This window comes from Cryptotermes secundus, unplaced genomic scaffold, assembly GCF_002891405.2.
Source record: "Cryptotermes secundus unplaced genomic scaffold, Csec_1.0 scaffold1232, whole genome shotgun sequence".
In the NCBI taxonomy this organism is placed as follows: Eukaryota; Metazoa; Arthropoda; class Insecta; order Blattodea; family Kalotermitidae; genus Cryptotermes; species Cryptotermes secundus.
The window spans coordinates 171,607-189,874 of record NW_019719383.1 but is presented as its reverse complement, the minus strand read 5'-3'; the positions used below and the strand labels follow the sequence as shown (position 1 = coordinate 189,874).

General features: G+C 38.2%; 1 protein-coding gene across 6 annotated transcripts in view; it reads right to left on the bottom strand.

The window, feature by feature from the left end:
- Positions 1 to 18,268, bottom strand: part of LOC111866529 — a 64,800-nt gene that overhangs the window by 21,076 nt on the left and 25,456 nt on the right. For all 6 annotated transcript variants that reach the window (XR_002843165.2, XR_002843167.2, XM_023855584.2 and 3 more), the window contains exons 3-6: positions 15,110 to 15,190; positions 6,212 to 6,327; positions 4,573 to 4,660; positions 729 to 907 (exon numbers count right to left, since the gene is read on the bottom strand). Coding sequence is in view for 4 of the 6 variants with exons in the window: in XM_023855584.2 (XP_023711352.1) it covers positions 729 to 907; positions 4,573 to 4,660; positions 6,212 to 6,327; positions 15,110 to 15,190 (464 nt within the window). In the remaining 2 variants the exon portion in view is untranslated. The remainder of the gene's footprint in view (positions 1 to 728; positions 908 to 4,572; positions 4,661 to 6,211; positions 6,328 to 15,109; positions 15,191 to 18,268) is intronic.

The window sequence follows — 18,268 nt, the reverse complement described above, 5'->3', positions numbered from 1 at the left end:
GAAGGAAGAGATGAGAGGTTTCCATGATTTGTTGAGATAAAACAGGGGTTAAAACCAAGAATACACGGCGCCAGATCCCAGAAGACGATTTTCTTCACCGCGACTTTAGTCCGCAAGCGAACTATACTGACCGAGCGACCGCCACTTGTCGGCGAAGTTAGTACCAACTTTTGTGGATAGGGGGTGTCTTGTGGTCAGAACAATGAATCCCCATGGTCGTTAATGTCGGTTTTCTAGACCAGAGCCACTATTTCCTAGAAATAGCCCCTCAACTATCATCACGAGGCTGAGTGGACCATGTTCCAGACACATTAATTCTCAGAAAAAAATGGTAGTGCCTCGGAAATCGAACCCGGACCTCTGGATCTGTAGCCAGGAACTCTGACCACTAGACCACAGATCATGACACTGTACTTATTTTTGATGAAACAGTTTTTTTTATTTATGTAAAGAAATTATTTTCTCATAATTATATCCAGTAAGTATAATATACCTTGGAAGGAAACTGATGAAGCCTACACAGAATATATGCATAATGTACTTTTTAAACAGATAAATTCATAAATACAGTGAAATGCTCCCTACATTTCTTTGGGGGCAGAAGCTCTTAATACTGAACTGAGGAAAATCATAAGTAGAAGATATTTAACAATTGGAATCCATGAAGCTGAAGCATTAAATTAGAGAAAACCTTAAACTGAGAAACATTAAACAGTCGAGCAACATACCTGCATGATTCCCTCATGCAATGTGGGTTCAAGCAATGAAACACTTTATCTTCAATGGGTGGTACAGATGCAAAATCACAAAATGGGCAAGATTCCAGACCCTCTATTCCTGCAGCTTTCACTTCTTCCAATTGCTTTCGCCAAAGCATCATTGAGAAAACAGATGGTTTCAGCACAGCCTGATAGACATACCAGAAATTCTGACACTCTGAACATGAAGTACATTGTCAGCAAACACTATACTCACATATTTGGAAATACCTCTTCTAGTGGACCTAGCAGTTAGGAACTAAGTCATTCTAACGTGTTTGTAGTAGCATCCAAAGTTTCAAAAACAACTAAAACATAGCATGCTACTGGAGTGATGCTTAGTGAGTGCCATTCATCTTCCACTCGCATAACCTATTTTCCAAATATAGTTAATATTATATTCACATCTCCAGCTTGGTCTTCCAAGCACTTTACCCACAAATTCCATATGGTTTTCTCTGTCTCACCCATCCTTGATTACCTCAACAATTTTAAGCGATATGTATTAGTCATAAAGTTCATCATAGTGCAATTCTGGGCATATTAAATTGCTGACAGAGAGTACTGTTAAATAATCCAAGAAGAAATTAATAAAGTTTTTCTTTTTAATGAGCACTGTTCTCAGAAACTTGTAATATGTGATCTTGTCTCTGAGGAAAGAGACCATGTTCCACAATCATTATAACTGCCAAAACTACTAACTTAATTCTTAACTGAAGAGCAAGGTTTATCCTCTGCAAATGGTTCCCAACAGACTCAGGCACTGCTGAATGCCCAGGCAGTATGTGCAAAAATGAGTCCGCATAAACAAAATGTTATTCAGTCAGCTGCTGGTACAGGCACATTAGAGATCATTTACTTCGACATTTTAATAATGTATAAGCTGAGAACTGAATCATAATTCTCTTTCATCATGCCTGCAGCCCAGTCATTTTACTGACTGAGTTATCTTGGTCAGATTTTAACAATACAAATAAGTATATCTATTGCATTTAATCCATTATCCCAGTGAAAAAATATCAAACGCAAAAAAAAAAATAATATGAAAACTTGCAAGCCTGCAAAGATATTGTGATTAATGTGTAAGAAGTATATTTTATATTATTTATCATAGGTTATTTAACAGTCTTTATCAACTACAAAGCTGCACAGCATCAAATGACCTGTGATTGCTAATGTACGAGGGAGAGTCAGTGAGTGAATCACAAACGGATATAAAATGGAAAACCATGTGATATGCAAACCTAGAAATAACATTTCTTGACATATGAGGTTCTATCAGAAAGTTCCCAGACTAACTCAATTTTGGCTGCCATCTTTGTAAAAACAGTCTCCTTGAGAACATGTACAGTGATCCCATCGGTTTTTTCCACACCTTAAAAGCACTGTGGAAGTCATTTTCCTTGATGCTGTTGAGTCCCACTTGTGGTTCTCTTTGCATGTCAGACACTGTTTCAAAACACTGTCCCTTCAGTTTCATTTTCAATTTGGGAAACAAAGTGAAATCACAGGGGGCTAAGTCTGGCAATTAGGGAGGACGGGGAACAATAACCATGTTGTTATTAATCATAAACTTTGCGGTTTTCAAGGGCATGTGGGCAGGCACATTGTCATGATGAAGGAGAAATGAAGCGAATGTTCCAACTTTCTGTTAAGATTTCCTGGCAAACTCCATAACTGATCCCAACAGTGTCTGCGAGCTCACAGATTGTTCAGCAACAGTCTTCATTGATGAGTTTTGAATTTTTTCAACATTTTATGTCATTTTGCTGGTGCCTGGCTGCCCTAAACTTTCATCATCTTCAACTGACACATGACTGGCCTTGAAACGTGAATGTCATTCAAAAACCGCTGCCCGGCTTAAAGAATGTTCTCCAAAAACCTCATAAAGTGTTTCAAGGGTTTTGGTAGTGGATTTACCAACTCTCATTGAAAACTGGATGCAGACACGTTGCTTGATTTTGCCATCCTTCACAGACAAAATAAAACACAAAGTTGAAAAACCACTCATGTAAAAACAATGTGTGTTCACAACATGGTGTCACATGGCAGACTGATGCAATAAGCTTGCAGAAGTGTGACCTTGGCATCCCTTCTCATCTTGTTTTACCGAGGCAATTACAACAATCTGGGAACTTTCCAGTACCACCTTGTATACTCCACCAACATTGATTCACTTGCCCCATCACTTTACCAGTATGCTGAAACCTGCAACAGAGTCTTTTGACTGTTGTTTCAGCCACTTCCGCACCTCCATTTCAACCTCATCATCATCATCAGCAGCAGCAAAATGTCTGCCACCAAGGTGGTTTTTTAGAGGACAAAATAGATGGAAGTCACTAGGGGCCAAATCTTGAATTCTCTCCTGGGCTGCTTGGGCTGTATGGTGCCTGACATTGTCATGATGAAGCAGTACCCCTCTTGCCAGGTGGCCTGGATGTTTTCTGCATACTGCATCCAGAAACTTCAACAGGACTTCACAGTATGATGCAGAAATCACATTTTCACCTGACTTCTGAAAGTGAGCTATCAGAAATCCCTGAGATTCCCAAAACACGGTAAGCATAACCTTCCCAGCTGATGGTGTAACCTTAAACTTTTTGGCTGAAGGTGAACTGGGATGAAGTATGCTTAGACTCAGGATGGTGGTGATGCCTTTCTGAAACTTCATATGATCATGTATTATGCTGTAAGATAAACCCTTGGAATGCTCTAGTGAAGTTGCTACACTGTCTATTATCCTCCTGCTGACCTGAATCAACTCTTCCACCTCCTGCACGGTTGATTCTGCCACAATCTCAACAGGGCGCGCTGGTCAGTCATCATCTGCAATTTTCCAATGCCCTTGCAAGAATTTCTTTGACCCAGTTATTAACAGTTCTATGCAACAACACTTCCCACCATAAACAGGAAACCTTTCACCCACAAAACATGCATAACAGATCTAAGTTCTTCAGTAGCACTCCTCAAGCATGGTCGCTATTTAGGCTGTGCCATAGCTCAAGTGGTCAGTCACTGGCTTCCCACTGTGGCAGCCCAGGTTCAATCCTGGGTCTGGTCAAGTGGGATTTGTGGTGGACAAAGTGAGGCGGATTTTCTCCAAGTACGTTGGTTTCCCTTACCAATCTTCAATCCACCAAATTCTTCATCATCATAATCACACGGGGCAGGCTACAATAGACCAATGAGTGGCCACCGTGCCGAGTGAACCCAGTTGGACTCCACCACTCCTCTAAAAATGGCCACCATTTCGGCTGCTGAAACCAGCCTCTGAACATGCATGTGTCTGCTACCTGGACTGTTCCGTTGCCTAGTGATACACATAAAAAACGTATTGCCTCAATTACAGCTGTTTCACTTCCATTTGTGAACTGTTTACTGACTCTCCCTTGTATGTGGTGAATTGGAAAGGACTAGGTTAGGGTAGGGTAGGGTAGGGTAGGGTGGTGGCCTACTTCAAGGAACAATCTCAGTATTTTCCTAGAATGAGTGAAGATAATCATGAAACACCTCAGCCACAACAGACAGCATCTTATTCAAACTGAATGCATTCTAAATACAAGTCAGATATGTTACCCACTTGATCCAGCTGGTGAGATGTAAGATCCTCATATCCTGTATCAAGAAGTTTATAATAATGTATGAAACTGTCAATTTAAAAGTTGCTTTCACTTCCATTTTGAGGTGACTGCTTGCCATTATACTCACAGATAACCATACTTCATATTTTCAATAGTGGTATCACATCATACGGTACTGTCTGAACTCTAAAGGTGTAAGGTGAGACTAAACAAGAGGATAAGCAATTACATACCTGCAGTGTCTTTAAGCTAAATTCAGCCGCACAATCATTCAGGCATGGAAATTCAGTTTTTCCATTACCTATTTGTACTTCAGCTCCTCTAAAAATAACAACAAAACCACATCTTCTAAATTTCTCACAATAATCACAAATATTACGCGTCTTATAAAAAAAGTAAAGCTATTCCTGTAACAGGCCATGAAGGCCCATAGGGCTGTGAGACATTGAGGGTCCCATTCGAAGTGTAGGATTAATAAAGGTTAACCCAAAGGGGAAGCACAATAGGTCACTGAAGGTCGCAGTGCAAGGGCCGGCTTTTATGGCCCACCCCTCATACTCATACATACACATAAGGGCTTTCAACCAATGGGGAAGCGACAAGTTGTAAGAAGAAAAATCTGCACAGATATGATCTTGGATAAAACTCAGAACCCTTGCATGAGTGTTCAAAGTTTGATTCAACAGACAGATACTGTAATCATTCACATATACCATTCAGCCTGCAATGTTCAGTTCTTAAGATTAACATCAAGGCTACATGTTCACAACACTCCTAAGACAGAAATGTATGTAAAAACTGTACATTCATGAATGCTGTGTATGAATGGGTACTATATATCAAGTGAAGACACAACAACATGGTCTGTAATGTGGGATTATTCAATATCTTGCCTTGAAACCACCAGGTACTCACTTAGGGCATAACACATGAAGGAAATTTAACAAGATACTGCAGCTGGGGTCACAGATAGTAATGCTATATCACAAATAACCTGAAACTGGAATATGTTAATTCTTCTTTAGTTTGTTACTTAATGACACTGCCATTACTGAGACACAGTATCAGATGATAGTATGAATTGGAATGGTAGCAGTTTCGGCACAATACGGTATAATCCTGGTATTTGCCTGGGGAAAGTGAGGAAAGCATGCCAACCTCCTGCTTAATGCAGTAAATGCATTCCCAGTAAAACTGTGTTATGCACACTCGGAATTCTCTGAGGTACTTTAATGTGCATTTTAAGGAGACAGGGTATGAGCCCTAGCTCCTAAGATACCTCATGGTATCCAAATGATTTTAACTTTCAAAATATAAACACAGACACGGCCTAACAAATCTCTGTGTTTTGGATGCACAAATACATTTATTTTATGACATCTGCCATTATCATCACATTTACTTGGAAAGTCTGATGTTGCAAATTTAATATAGGCTTTTAAGAATAAAATTAACATTTAAAGCAGGAATCACTCCACAGATTTGAGAGAAGATAACAAACATGACAAAATAAAAAGTGCTCTGTGTTACTTACGCACTACTGGCCAAGTTTTTGTGCCCACTCACAACAAATACCAACTGATGTATCAGCTTCTCAATTTTGTTCAAAATAGCAATGAATTATGGGCAGGCTGCTTTACCGGTTGTTGCATTTAAATGACGTGCAGGAAACTGCATTATAACCAATCCATCGGGGGCCAACGGCATGTTAAGTGAGGGTCACTTGAATGGAAGCTATTTCATAAATATGAAAACTTCCTTAATTTGATTTTCCTTCCACTTAATGCATACAACAAAGATAAACCAAACAGAAATAAGCTTCACATAACCAAAAATGATTAATTTGCAATTAATCACATTTCAGCCACTTACTTTCTAACACACTCTTTACAGAAGACGTGACCTTCATTACAAGCAGCCACATCTTCAAGCATCACTTCATTATCAAAGCAACAGTCACATTCCAGAAGATCACCTTTAGCTTTAGCCTACAAAGAAAAAGGATAATATGAAACAAGTGGGGTGTAGAGCCCATTCCGCTATCATTTAACCTTTAAATGCCGGACTTTTAACATGGTGTTAGCTTAAGCTGACTGGAGTTTATTTAAATGCCCACTGCTCCCCTCCATTTAAATGTCAGTTCTTCTTAGGATGCTTACATTTTATTTAAAAATGCTGTTTCAAATACAGTATTTATGATAAATGAATGGAATTAACTTTTTTTTTTTAAATTCGCTTAGTGGGGGTGGAGTCCAACTGGGTCCACTCGGCCACTGATTGGCCTATTGTAGCCTGCCCCAGATGATTATGATGATGGAGAATTTGGTGGAATGAAGATTGGCAGAGGAAACTAAAGTACTCAGAGAAAACCTGCCCAGTGCCACTTTGTCCACCACAAGTCCCACTTGACCAGACCCGGGATCGAACCCAGGCCGCCACGATGGGAAGCCAGTGACTAACCTCTTCAGCTATGGCGCAGCCATGGAATTAACTTTGTTCTTATCAGCAAAGAATATAGTGCCACATAGTATAACATAAAATTTGAAAATATTTAGACAAAGAACTTATACCCTATTTTTAATGTCTTCTAGTAATTTTGATGCATACTGTAAAAATTGTTCCCTGCTTCTTCATAGAGTAGTTCTGCATTATAAAATCAGTCCTGCTTCTAGCACTTGAAATTTTCTCGCATTCTCTGGTGCCATAAACTAGCTGGAACTAGTAAAATTATTTGGTTTTCTGCTGACATGTTTCACATCTTTGTCGCACTGTTCAGATATTCAAGTCTTTTGACTAAAGGACAGAAAAGTGAAAACACTGCAGTTCAAGGAAGGTTACAGGGTCTTTGTTCCCTTCATCAGTGCCAAGCCCTTCCACTGCATTTGAGATAGATATTGCACTTTCTGTAGTCATAAACACATGCATCCTAGCTGAGAGACAGAGCGCAACCAGTTTTCTGCGAGTTCATGATGAATTTGAATATTGTAGTTTCATATCATCTAAAATGGCAATGATACATTGAAATTGAAAGGCAACTGAAGTGCAAGGCATGCGGTGCGGGACTATGCATTTTCAGGTGCTTTAGGAGGTACCATACAAAGGTGAGATGCAGTTACATGACATCGGGGGTTAACCCTGTATACACATAAAACAGATAACTACAAGATGGTATGTAAATTGATTTCTACTCTATTTAAAATAAAACATATAGGATTGGGTGTTCACTTCTACTAGCGGAATTTTAAATGCCCAACTGCACAAATCAGTGTACTCTGGCCACTTCAACCTTACTCATCACTGTGCCAATTGGTGCACTTTGGATGTTATAAGTTGATGATCACTGAGCACAGTATTACCAGGCATGTTTGTGGCACAGTTTTCACATTATCAGTCAGTCAGAACTGATTTTAAACTACAATGGCAATATTATTGAGAGCAACCAGCAGTACAGCAATGTGGACTGAACTCATCTTGCTCAGGACTGGGTCCAGAGATGGGTTCTTGTGAACACTGTAATAAAGCTTCAGCTTCCATAAAAGTGAAGGACTTTCATACTCAGTGAGAGTTAACAGATTCTCACCAAGTATTATGTTCCATCCAGCTGGTTATTTAGGAGTAGCATAACATGAGGGCTATTGGTAAAGTAACCTCCGTTTATTTTAGGCAACTAATATAGGAATGAGGGAGAGCTCTCACATGCACGGTAGCTTCACATGACACGTTGTAAACCATCACATAACTGGTCACCTAGTGTTTGTTCTTGTATCTACAGAATGAATTATGTGGGGTCCTGCGATTGATAACCCCACCAGCTGCAAAATTTGCAGTTATCTGCTTACTTCAAGCTAAAAACATGAGTGCTGCAGAAATCCATCATGAATATGCACGGTTTATGGCCAAAGTGTAATGAGTGAAGGAACTGTAAGACAATGGTGTTGAATGTTCAAATAAGGGTGGGCGAACAATGTTCAAGATGAAGAGCAAAGTGGTTGGTCATCTGTTGTGAGTGATGATCTTGTTCAAAGTGGTAACAAAAAAATTTGTGAATCAGAGTGCTTTACAATTTCAGAACTTCTGTGTGACTATCCATAATTTAACACACTGTTCCCTATGAAATTATCACAGTTAGGCTATGCATATGTTCTCTGGGAGAGAAAAGGAGTGCCAACGGTGGAATTCTTGCAACAGGAAACCTGAGTAAAATCAGAAGTGTATTGGGAAACACCCAAAAAAAAACTCCATAGGGCCATTCCGAATTAAAGGCGTGGAATGCTGACATCCAGTGTAGTGCTCCTCCATGACAATGCATGCCCACATATAGCTGCCTGCATTCGAGCACTGCTGGAGCATTTCAACTGACAGCTGTTTGACCACCCTCCTTACGGCACTTCAACATTAACGAGTTGATGTAAGGTGTCAAAATGTGGGTGAGCTCACAGGCAGCACATTTTTGACACAGGAAAACAAAAAAATATTCCCTGATATGACACATGCATCCCCCCCGATGGTGTCTCTACTTTTGACGTAGTGGAGGGGCTTGCATGGTCAAATGACCCTGAGAGCTATGCTGATGGTAGCATAGCTACTGGTAGGGCCACCCATGCTGGACAGGTCGAAGGTGATGATCCAGACTAAAAGAGATACCCTGGCCCTTCAGGTTGGGAGTTGGGCGAGAGGCTGACAACCTCTGACCGTAAAAAAATATAAATGTCTCGAAAACTGGAATCAAGCCCCGGAAATCTCAACAGAATGGAAGATGACTTTTGGCAAAGAACATGGACTACTCTCTAGGTACATGGAATGTGAAAACCCTCAATAAACCGGGTGCCATGAAATCGGTACTAGAACAGATAGATAAGTACAATATGAAAATCACAGCCATATAGGAAATTAGATGGCTGGGTAAAGGGATCATGGACTTAAAGAAAAATACTATATGTTATAGTGGTAAAGCAGAAGGCAATAAGGAATTTGGTGTAGCCTTTGTAATAGAATGAGAATTTAAAAGAGCAATAATAGACTTTAAACCAATAAGTGAAAGAAGTTGCACTTTGAGAATTAGAACGAAATTTTTCAATATGATGTTGATGAACGTGCATGTACCTACAGAAGAAAAAGAGGAGGAGGTCAAAGACTATTTCTATCAACAAATGGAAGAGACATATGATTCAATACCAAGTAATGACATAAAGGTAATTTCAGGAGATCCTAACACCAAAATAGGTAAAGAGAAGGAATACAGAGGAGTAATTTGGACAGAAAGTTTACATGATACAACCAACCATAATGGAATAAAATTAATAGATTTTGCAGAAAGTAAGAACTTGATCATCAGCTTTACATACTTCCTGCACAAAAATATACACAAAAGGACATGGGCAGCACCGGATGGGGTAACCCTCAATCAAATAGATCATGTCCTCATAGAGAAGCGATTTGCGATGAATATCCTGGATGTAAGAACATTAAGAGGGGCCAACTCTGATAGTGATCATTACTTAGTACAAGTTAAATATAGATGTAAAATAAGTTGTCAAAGCTCAAAGCAGCATGAGAAATGTAAGAAATTTAATATCGACAAGATTATGGAGAGTGATAAGAGAGAAGCATTTCAAAATAAAATTAAAGAAATTAATGACAATAGAGCAAATAAAGAAGTAACGGTAGAAGGGATATGGGTAGATTTTAAAACTGCAATAATTACAGAAGCTGAGAAGACTCTGGGATATCAAGAGAAACAGGATAATAGAGAATGGTTCGACGAGGAATGTAGGGAGAGTATGAACCTCAAGAATAAGAAATATATGGAATATATGGAAAGACCAACAAGAGCAAGAAATGAGGCATACAAAGAAGCAAGATGAAAAGCAGACAAGATTTGCAGGAAAAAGAAACGGGCCTTTCTAAATAAGCAAGTACTGCAACTGGAAGAAGACTTCAAAAATAACAAATTAAAAAATGCCTTTGGTCGAATCAAATATATGAAAGAATGTTTCAAACCAAAAACAGAATTTATCCAAGACAAAAAAGGGCTTCTAATAAGAGATCATGAATACATGGAAAGAATATTTTGAACAATTATTAAATCAAAATCAGAATATGGAAGATAACGAGGACAATGAAGAAGAAAATACAGATGATGGAGAAGGGGAAGAGGAAGAGATAATAGAACCTCCAACAGAGGAAGAAGTGGAAGAAGCATTAAAGGAACAAAAAGAAAATAAAGCACCAGGAGGAGATAACATGCCAGCAGAATTATTGAAGGCAGGAGGACAAGAAGGAATAATATCACCCCACAGAATTATAAATAAAGTGTGGGAAGAAGAAAAGATACCAGAAGATTGGGGAAAGAGCATTATATGTCCCATATTTAAACAAGGGGATAAATTAACATGTAGTAACTATAGAGGTATACGAGTATAATTAGTACCGACAGCATATAAAATTTTAACAAGGATACTAAAAAAAAAGAGACTGGATCCATATATAGAAAAAGTAATAGGGGAATATCAATCAGGATTTCGACCCACTAGGTCAACAATAGACAATTTGTTCACCCTGAGACAAATAACGGAGAAATGCTGGGAATCTAATACAGATATTTACCTATGCTTCATAGATTTTAAACAAGCATGTGATACAAAAATAAGGAAGAAATTAAGGATGATTATGTCCACTTTTGTTATTCCAACAAAACTAAGTAGAATAATTAACTTAACCAAGACAGAAACAATCAATCAAATTAAAATCCAGAACCAGTTAACAGACTGCTTTAAGACAAATCAAGAATTAAAACAGGGAGACAGTTTGGCACCATCACTCTTTTCTTTGGCACTGGAATATACAGTGAGGAAATGTAATGCAGACACAAGGAACACAATAGCATATAAACAAATGCAAATGATGGCGTATGCGGATGTTATTATAGTATCGAGATCCCCAAGAGCAATGATGGAGACATATGAAGAAATAAAAACCATAGCAAAAACAACTGGCTTAGAGGTGAATGTAAATAAAACCAAAATGCTGATACACTCCAGAAGGAATCCATGGCAAACTGGAGAAATTAACATGGAGGGGGACGGGATAGAAATAGTTGAAGACTTCATATATTTAGGATTGAAATTCCACAAAGATGGAGAGGAAAATCATGAAATAACAAGAAGAATAAAGCTAGCGAATAATGCATATTTCTCGTTGCTATCAGTTTTTAGATCAAAGGAAATACACCGAGCAATTAAAGAAAATATATAAAACAATGATAAGACCGGTGCTTTATTATGGATGTGAGGTTTGAACGCTAAACAAGAAAGAGGAATCAGTCATCAATTCTTTCAAGAGGAAAATCCTAAGACGAATTTATGGACCAGTAAAAGAGAATGGGATATGGAGAATAAGATATAATAAAGAGTTATACAAATTATATAAGGAGCCTGAGATCTCAGTGACGATAAAGCTTAAAAGACTGCAATGGGCTGGGCATATACAGAGAATGGATAAGGAGTGTATCTCAAAGAAAATATTATAGTACAATAGGTGGTAGGAGACGTGCTGGGAAACCAAGAACTAGATGGATTGATGCGGTGGAAGAAGATGCAAAGAAGTTAATGGGCGTAAGGAACTGGAAGAGAGCAGCGCAGGATAGAGAGGATGGAGGGGCTTGATAAGGGAGGCCAAGGCCCGACATCGGGTTGTTGCGCTATAGTAGAAGAAGAAGAAGAAGAAGAAGAAGAAGAAGACACACACATCAATTCTGGTGGTGATTATGTTGAGAATTAGCTTGAGTATGTATGTTTTTTATATATAATGAAATTAGTTTTTTTCTCACTGAATGTTTTTAACAGCTCATTGGAGATTACTTTCTGAAGAGCCCTCATATTTTATCACTTAAATTTTCATAATGTCTGGCTATTTACTGTGATTTCTGATCAAACATTAAGTCAGTACAAAAATAAGAGACTTTATAATATTCCTCTTGACAATCATTAACATGACAATTTGTTGGTATATTTGGCAATCAGCATACTCATGGAGTAAGATGGCCCACACTGGTGGAAATGTCAGGGCATGATGACATCTGTATTCATCGTAAAGTTCACATGTCTACAGACAGGTTGTTTAGCAGCTGTGACAGAGCACAGTCTTTCTGTAATAATGTAATCACTGTCACTTTCTGCCTTTCCTTGTTGTTCAGCTGTGGCACTAATGAAGCTACAATCACATACTTGCAGTATGTCTTACTTACTCATATCTCTCAGAACTATTTCCCTCCCACTCAGGGGGTAATGAACACAATTTTTCATCAAAGAAATGAAATTTTGCATATGAGACTTGGACATTCTGTGCTCTGCTTTCTCATGTGTCCATTCAAACAAAACTAAGCCTCACCTGAAAAAAATGTTAACGTCAGATCATGCTTGTCATTGAGGAGTGCATGATTCTGACTGTAAGGTCACAATTACAATTTTGTTGTTCTCTTTTGATATTCCAATTTATTGTGCAAGGCACCCCTAAGTGGCTCATGAAGCTAATGTTCAAGCTGAGCTCTGATACTGTCCATCTTTTCTTGAGCTAATACTGGATGTGGACTTCGGAACAACTATAACAGATTGAAACCTGATTGAGGAGGAAATTAAGAGGAGATTGAACTCAGGTAATGCTTGCAACCATTCAGTCCAGAACCTTTTGTCTTCTTGTCTGTTGTCTAAAAATATAAAAATTAGAATTACAAAACTATAATTTTGCCTGTGATTCTGTATGGGTGTGAAACTTGGTCTCTGACATTAAGGGAGGAACATACGTAGACTGATGGTGTTTGAGAACAGGGTGTTTAGGAGAATATTTGGACTGAAGAGAGATGAAGTGACAGGAGGCTGGAGAAAACTGCATAATGAGGAGCTTGTACTCTTCTCAAAGTACAATTAGAATGATCAAGCCAAGGAGGATAAGATAGGCAGGGCATGTAGCACAAATGGGGGAGATGAGGAATGCATATAGGATATTGGTGGGAAAGCCAGAAGGAAAGAGACCACTGGGAAGACCAAGGCGTAGGTGGGTGGACAATACTAAAATGAATCTAAGAGAGATAGGATGGGATGGTATTTATTGGATTGATCTGGCTCAGGATAGGGACCAGTGGAGGGCTCTTGTGAACATGGTAATGAACCTTCAGGTTCCATAAAATGCTGGGAAATTCTTGAGTAGTTGCAGAATTGGTGGCTCCTCCAGAAGGGCTCAGCTCCATGAGCAAGTAAGTAAGTAAGTAAGTAATACTGGATGTTGACATTTTGGTTTTCTGCCTATACACACTGGGTGGTATTTCTTTACTGACAACATCATAGATCACTTTTCTACAGAAAACTCAAAATCAGGACACTTTCTTCTGAATTTTCTCTGTCATGTCCTAAAAGACTTAACACCCATATAAGAGTATGCACAAGTGTAAACCTACCAGTATCCAACAACAAGGGGGTCTTGCAGGAACTGCGACATAATTTTACACTGGCATTACATAAATGTGCACAATTTACAGCCTCATGTTTCAGTATCTGGTATCTTGCAGTCAGTATCATAATTGTGACCCTGATCATAAGCTGATATATTTTATTTTCACACAAGGCTCAGTTTTATTTAAATGGAACCATGAACACATATAATAAACAGATACTGGAGCACAGGAAAACCATATCTTACATACATATCTGGAGTGACTTGAATGTGAGGATTATGGATTCTGTGCTTTATACACAAATAATTCAGAGAGATATGTGAGGTACATAGAGCATATGAACCAGTAATCATCACTCTATGATGTTGCTGTAGTCTACTGCCACAGACGAATGAGCAAAAAGGTGACAACCAAGGCAGTGATTCCACATAGCAGAGCTACCAAATAGCCTGCCTGTACAGGCCTATACAATTTATTTTATGGTCTGCTCTTTAGTGAAAAAAGAAATAACACCATTTCCAAACAAATTGCAGCTCCATCCATCCATCAACAAATGGAGTTCATGTTTCATACTGTAAAGAATGAAGTGGCTTTTATTCTATACTATATCTTATTTTCACATAGAAAGTATACTCATAAATAATTATTTAGAGATTATTAAACAAAGGAGAAGAACAAAACTGGGAGCAAGCATTGCATACAGTTTTAAAATAATGAAACTAGGATCCCTATAAACCTTAAACACAGATCAATAGAACTGCAACATTCCACTATACCAATGCATAGTGCTCCACTGAATAAGACAGGATGGAGTGATTACAATTTATTCATTTAAAAAAAACTTATCAACATGTGTAGGATTTGAGTTCTTACACTGGTTATAAAAAGTTCTGTATTTTAGGATATGACACTATGCACCCTGCTGAAAGTCAACCAACATTTTGGAGGAACATACTGTCTTCAACTTCAGAGTCAAGAAGAAATCCAAGAAAGAAACCAGCTCGACTCACTACCTGCTTCATGCTGTTTTCTTGCTCTTCAGCCCTGAAGATGGAGGCAATATGTTTCATCGAAATGTTGGTGAATTTTCAGCAGGCCATATGGTGTTATATATTAGAATACAGATCTCCTCAACATGTATTACTTGCAAAAAAAAAAAAAACACGCACACACAGACACCTTTGTTAAAGGCTTTCAAGATCCCAAAAGCATTCAGATATATTGACATCAAAATAAGAAGCAGCTTAAAAAAAGTTTAAAATCTATCCTAATATGTAGTCACTGGAATATATTCTAAAGTGATATACAAATTTCATACTCACCTCTTCAAAGGCTCTCTTCTTCTTGTCTGCTTTGTCCTTTAAGTAACTTTCAATCTTCGTTTTATTTTCAATAAATGCAACCTAAACAAATTATTACTGTTACAGTGTGCATCTGGAAAAATCACATGTAATATGGCTTACATAGGTATATATGGTATTTACTAGACAAAGACAAAAGTAACTCATTATTTTCTACAGCAAAAGGCTGATAGTAGCAATATGCGGTTGTTGTTGTTACCACTTCACTGCTAGGCATCATATACAGTATAACTACAAGTGATCTCTGTATAAAATTTGCTTCCATGACATAGGTACAGTTCTGTAGCCAGTTGACTGACTACACAAAAAAAGAAATATTAGCTTCTCGAGGACTATTGCTAATTGGAATTAGTTTAGGTTAATCTTTCATAATCTGAACTCACAATATTCAATTTTACTGATAATCCAAAAGACCTGCTCCTTCCCAATTTTTTTCTTTTCAGTAGTGCAATCCAGTTCACTGTAGTATACTCTAACACATTTCAGTACTATCTTTTCATTTTCAAAGTGCACTCCTTTAATTAAACATACTTCAGAACCACAGCTTTTCAACTTTGCTTTGTAATATGCCACATTCAATAGCAGGACCAAACGAACATTTTGTGGATACTCTATAACATATCCTTGTACACCCACCCGCCCCCCAAATCCAACCCTGGCATCCATATCACAAGGGGAAGGTGATGCCTGAAAGGGTGGCAAACAGGACAATAGTCCCAAGCACACCAAGGTATAAGGCAACATACTGCGTGTTGCATGGTAGTGGGGTGGAAATCAGAGTACGACATGAATGATTCCCTTGGGGCACCAGGCAGCACAACGTTTTAATTATGCCTTCCACTCACATGAGGTGGTGATTTCTTAGATTCCCACTACTCATTGGACCTAACTGGAAACAAACAGTAAAAAACAAGTCACCAAAAATTATAAACAAACAGAGACTCCCTTATAGGAAGGCACCTACAAACCATTATGGGATGCAGGCACTACTGAAAAATAGATCATTTAGGCTTCAGCAATAGTCAGGGATAAACCAGACGAGAGACATCTGTGGAAAAAAACAAGGACCTCTCTGTGAGGAGCCAGGAGCTGTGGCACACCACTGCTGAGAGTTACCAGTTCTAGCATACCTGTAAAAAATGGTCTGCAACACATTCTCAGGTGAGTAGGCATTACCTAGCAAAGGCCACATTGTTTGGGTGATCTATGTATAAGTTAACAAAAGCTAAGGAAAGCAAAGGAGGAAGTGAGGAAATAGAGCAACTAGGGCACCAGGCTATGAGCAAGCAACGAGATATCTCGAGTGAAAGGTCTGAAAAAAGTATCCCTATACAGGCCTACCTTCCAAAAGGGGCCCATGGGCTCTCATGGAGTGATCTAGAAGGAGATTCCAACCAGTGTAAAGGTGGCTATCCTTCAGTAAAGTTATCCCAAGAATAAGGTAACAAAGGATGAACAAGACCTCAACAATGGAGTACTGAAAGGTGTTGGGTAGGCAGTCAGCACTGAAATATCAACAGCATTACCTCCTTAGGCAACCATCATGGTCATAAGTGACCCCCAATGCAGGGCCTAAGGAGAGGAAAAGCCTCAATGAACTTAACATCCTTGAGTCCAAGTGTCTTTTCTCGGAATAGTATAGACATGTTTAACTGCCATCTAGCATCTGAATCATGGAATGAGGTTTACTCCCAATCTGATGTTAACAGGGCATATTCTTACTTTTTATCCAAGTTCACTATGTATTTCAATCGGTTTTTCCCTTTAAAAGAAGTCTCAAGAAAGAAAGGTAATAAATTATGTTGGATTACTAAAGGTATAAAAGTTTCGAGACAGAAGCTTCAGTTGCTGCGTTTGTTAAAAAGAAAGCTGATTTTATCTGTTTCTGCATTAAATTATATAAAAAAAATACCAGAGTACCTATAAAAAGATCTTATTCGCTGCTCGAAAATGTGCAAATGACCGTATTATTGCAAATTCTAGTAATAGTACAAAGGCCTTATGGAATATAATAAAGAAAGAAACAGGAAAAGGCTGCATTTCAAATCCGACTATTGCGTTAGAAATTGGTTCAGTGTTAGTTACAACCCCCCAGCTTCTTTCTTATCATTTCAATGAGCATTTCGTAGAGATTGTTGATAGGATGTGTACCCATACAAAGGATATTAGACAGGTGCGTGTCCCTGCTAATACGATGTTTGTGGCTCCTATTACCGAAGAGGAGGTACTAAATGTTACTGGTAAACTAAAAAATAAGTATTCGTCTGGCTTTGATGAGATTCCGGCATCATTAATTAAACACTGCATACAGTTTATAAATAAACCGTTAACTTTCATATTTAATCTCTCATTAAACACAGGTACCTTTCCAAATTTGATGAAGATTGCCAAAGTACGGCCTATTCTAAAGAAGGGCCGAATTCAAGATATTACTAATTATAGACCAATTTCAATTCTTCCTGCATTTTCCAAAATCTTTGAAACTTTAATACACAATAGAGTTATAAGTTTTTTAAATAAATATAATTTGATTTCTAGTGCCCAAAATGGTTTCCGAGCTAATAAATCTACCTATACTGCTATCCAGTCTTTTCTTGAGGACATTTTGACAACATTAGATTCAAAACGATTTGCCATGGGCGTATTTTTAGATCTTACAAAAGCCTTCGATGTAATAAACCATGACCGGTTACTTACTAAATTGGACTTGTATGGGCTTAGAGGAAAAATCCATGAGTGGATGACCTCGTATCTAACGAATAGATTCCAATATGTAGAAATTTATCACCAGGACCATGTATCCTGTTATTCTAAGTCCTTTACCTCGTCACTTAAGGAAATTAAACATGGTGTTCCGCAGGGATCTGTTTTGGGTCCTCTGTTGTTTTTATTATTCATTAATGATTTGCCACATGCTATACCTCAGGCTAAGGTTGTACTATTTGCAGATGACACTAATATATTGTTCACTGATAACTCTCTTAGTTCTTTAAATATAAAAATCAAAAAGGTTATTGATCAACTAGAAAGTTGGTTTAATGTGAATCAACTTTTTGTTAACACTGACAAGACCAAAGTATTATTTTTCCATGGAAAAGGATCTACTTCTAGGAACAGACC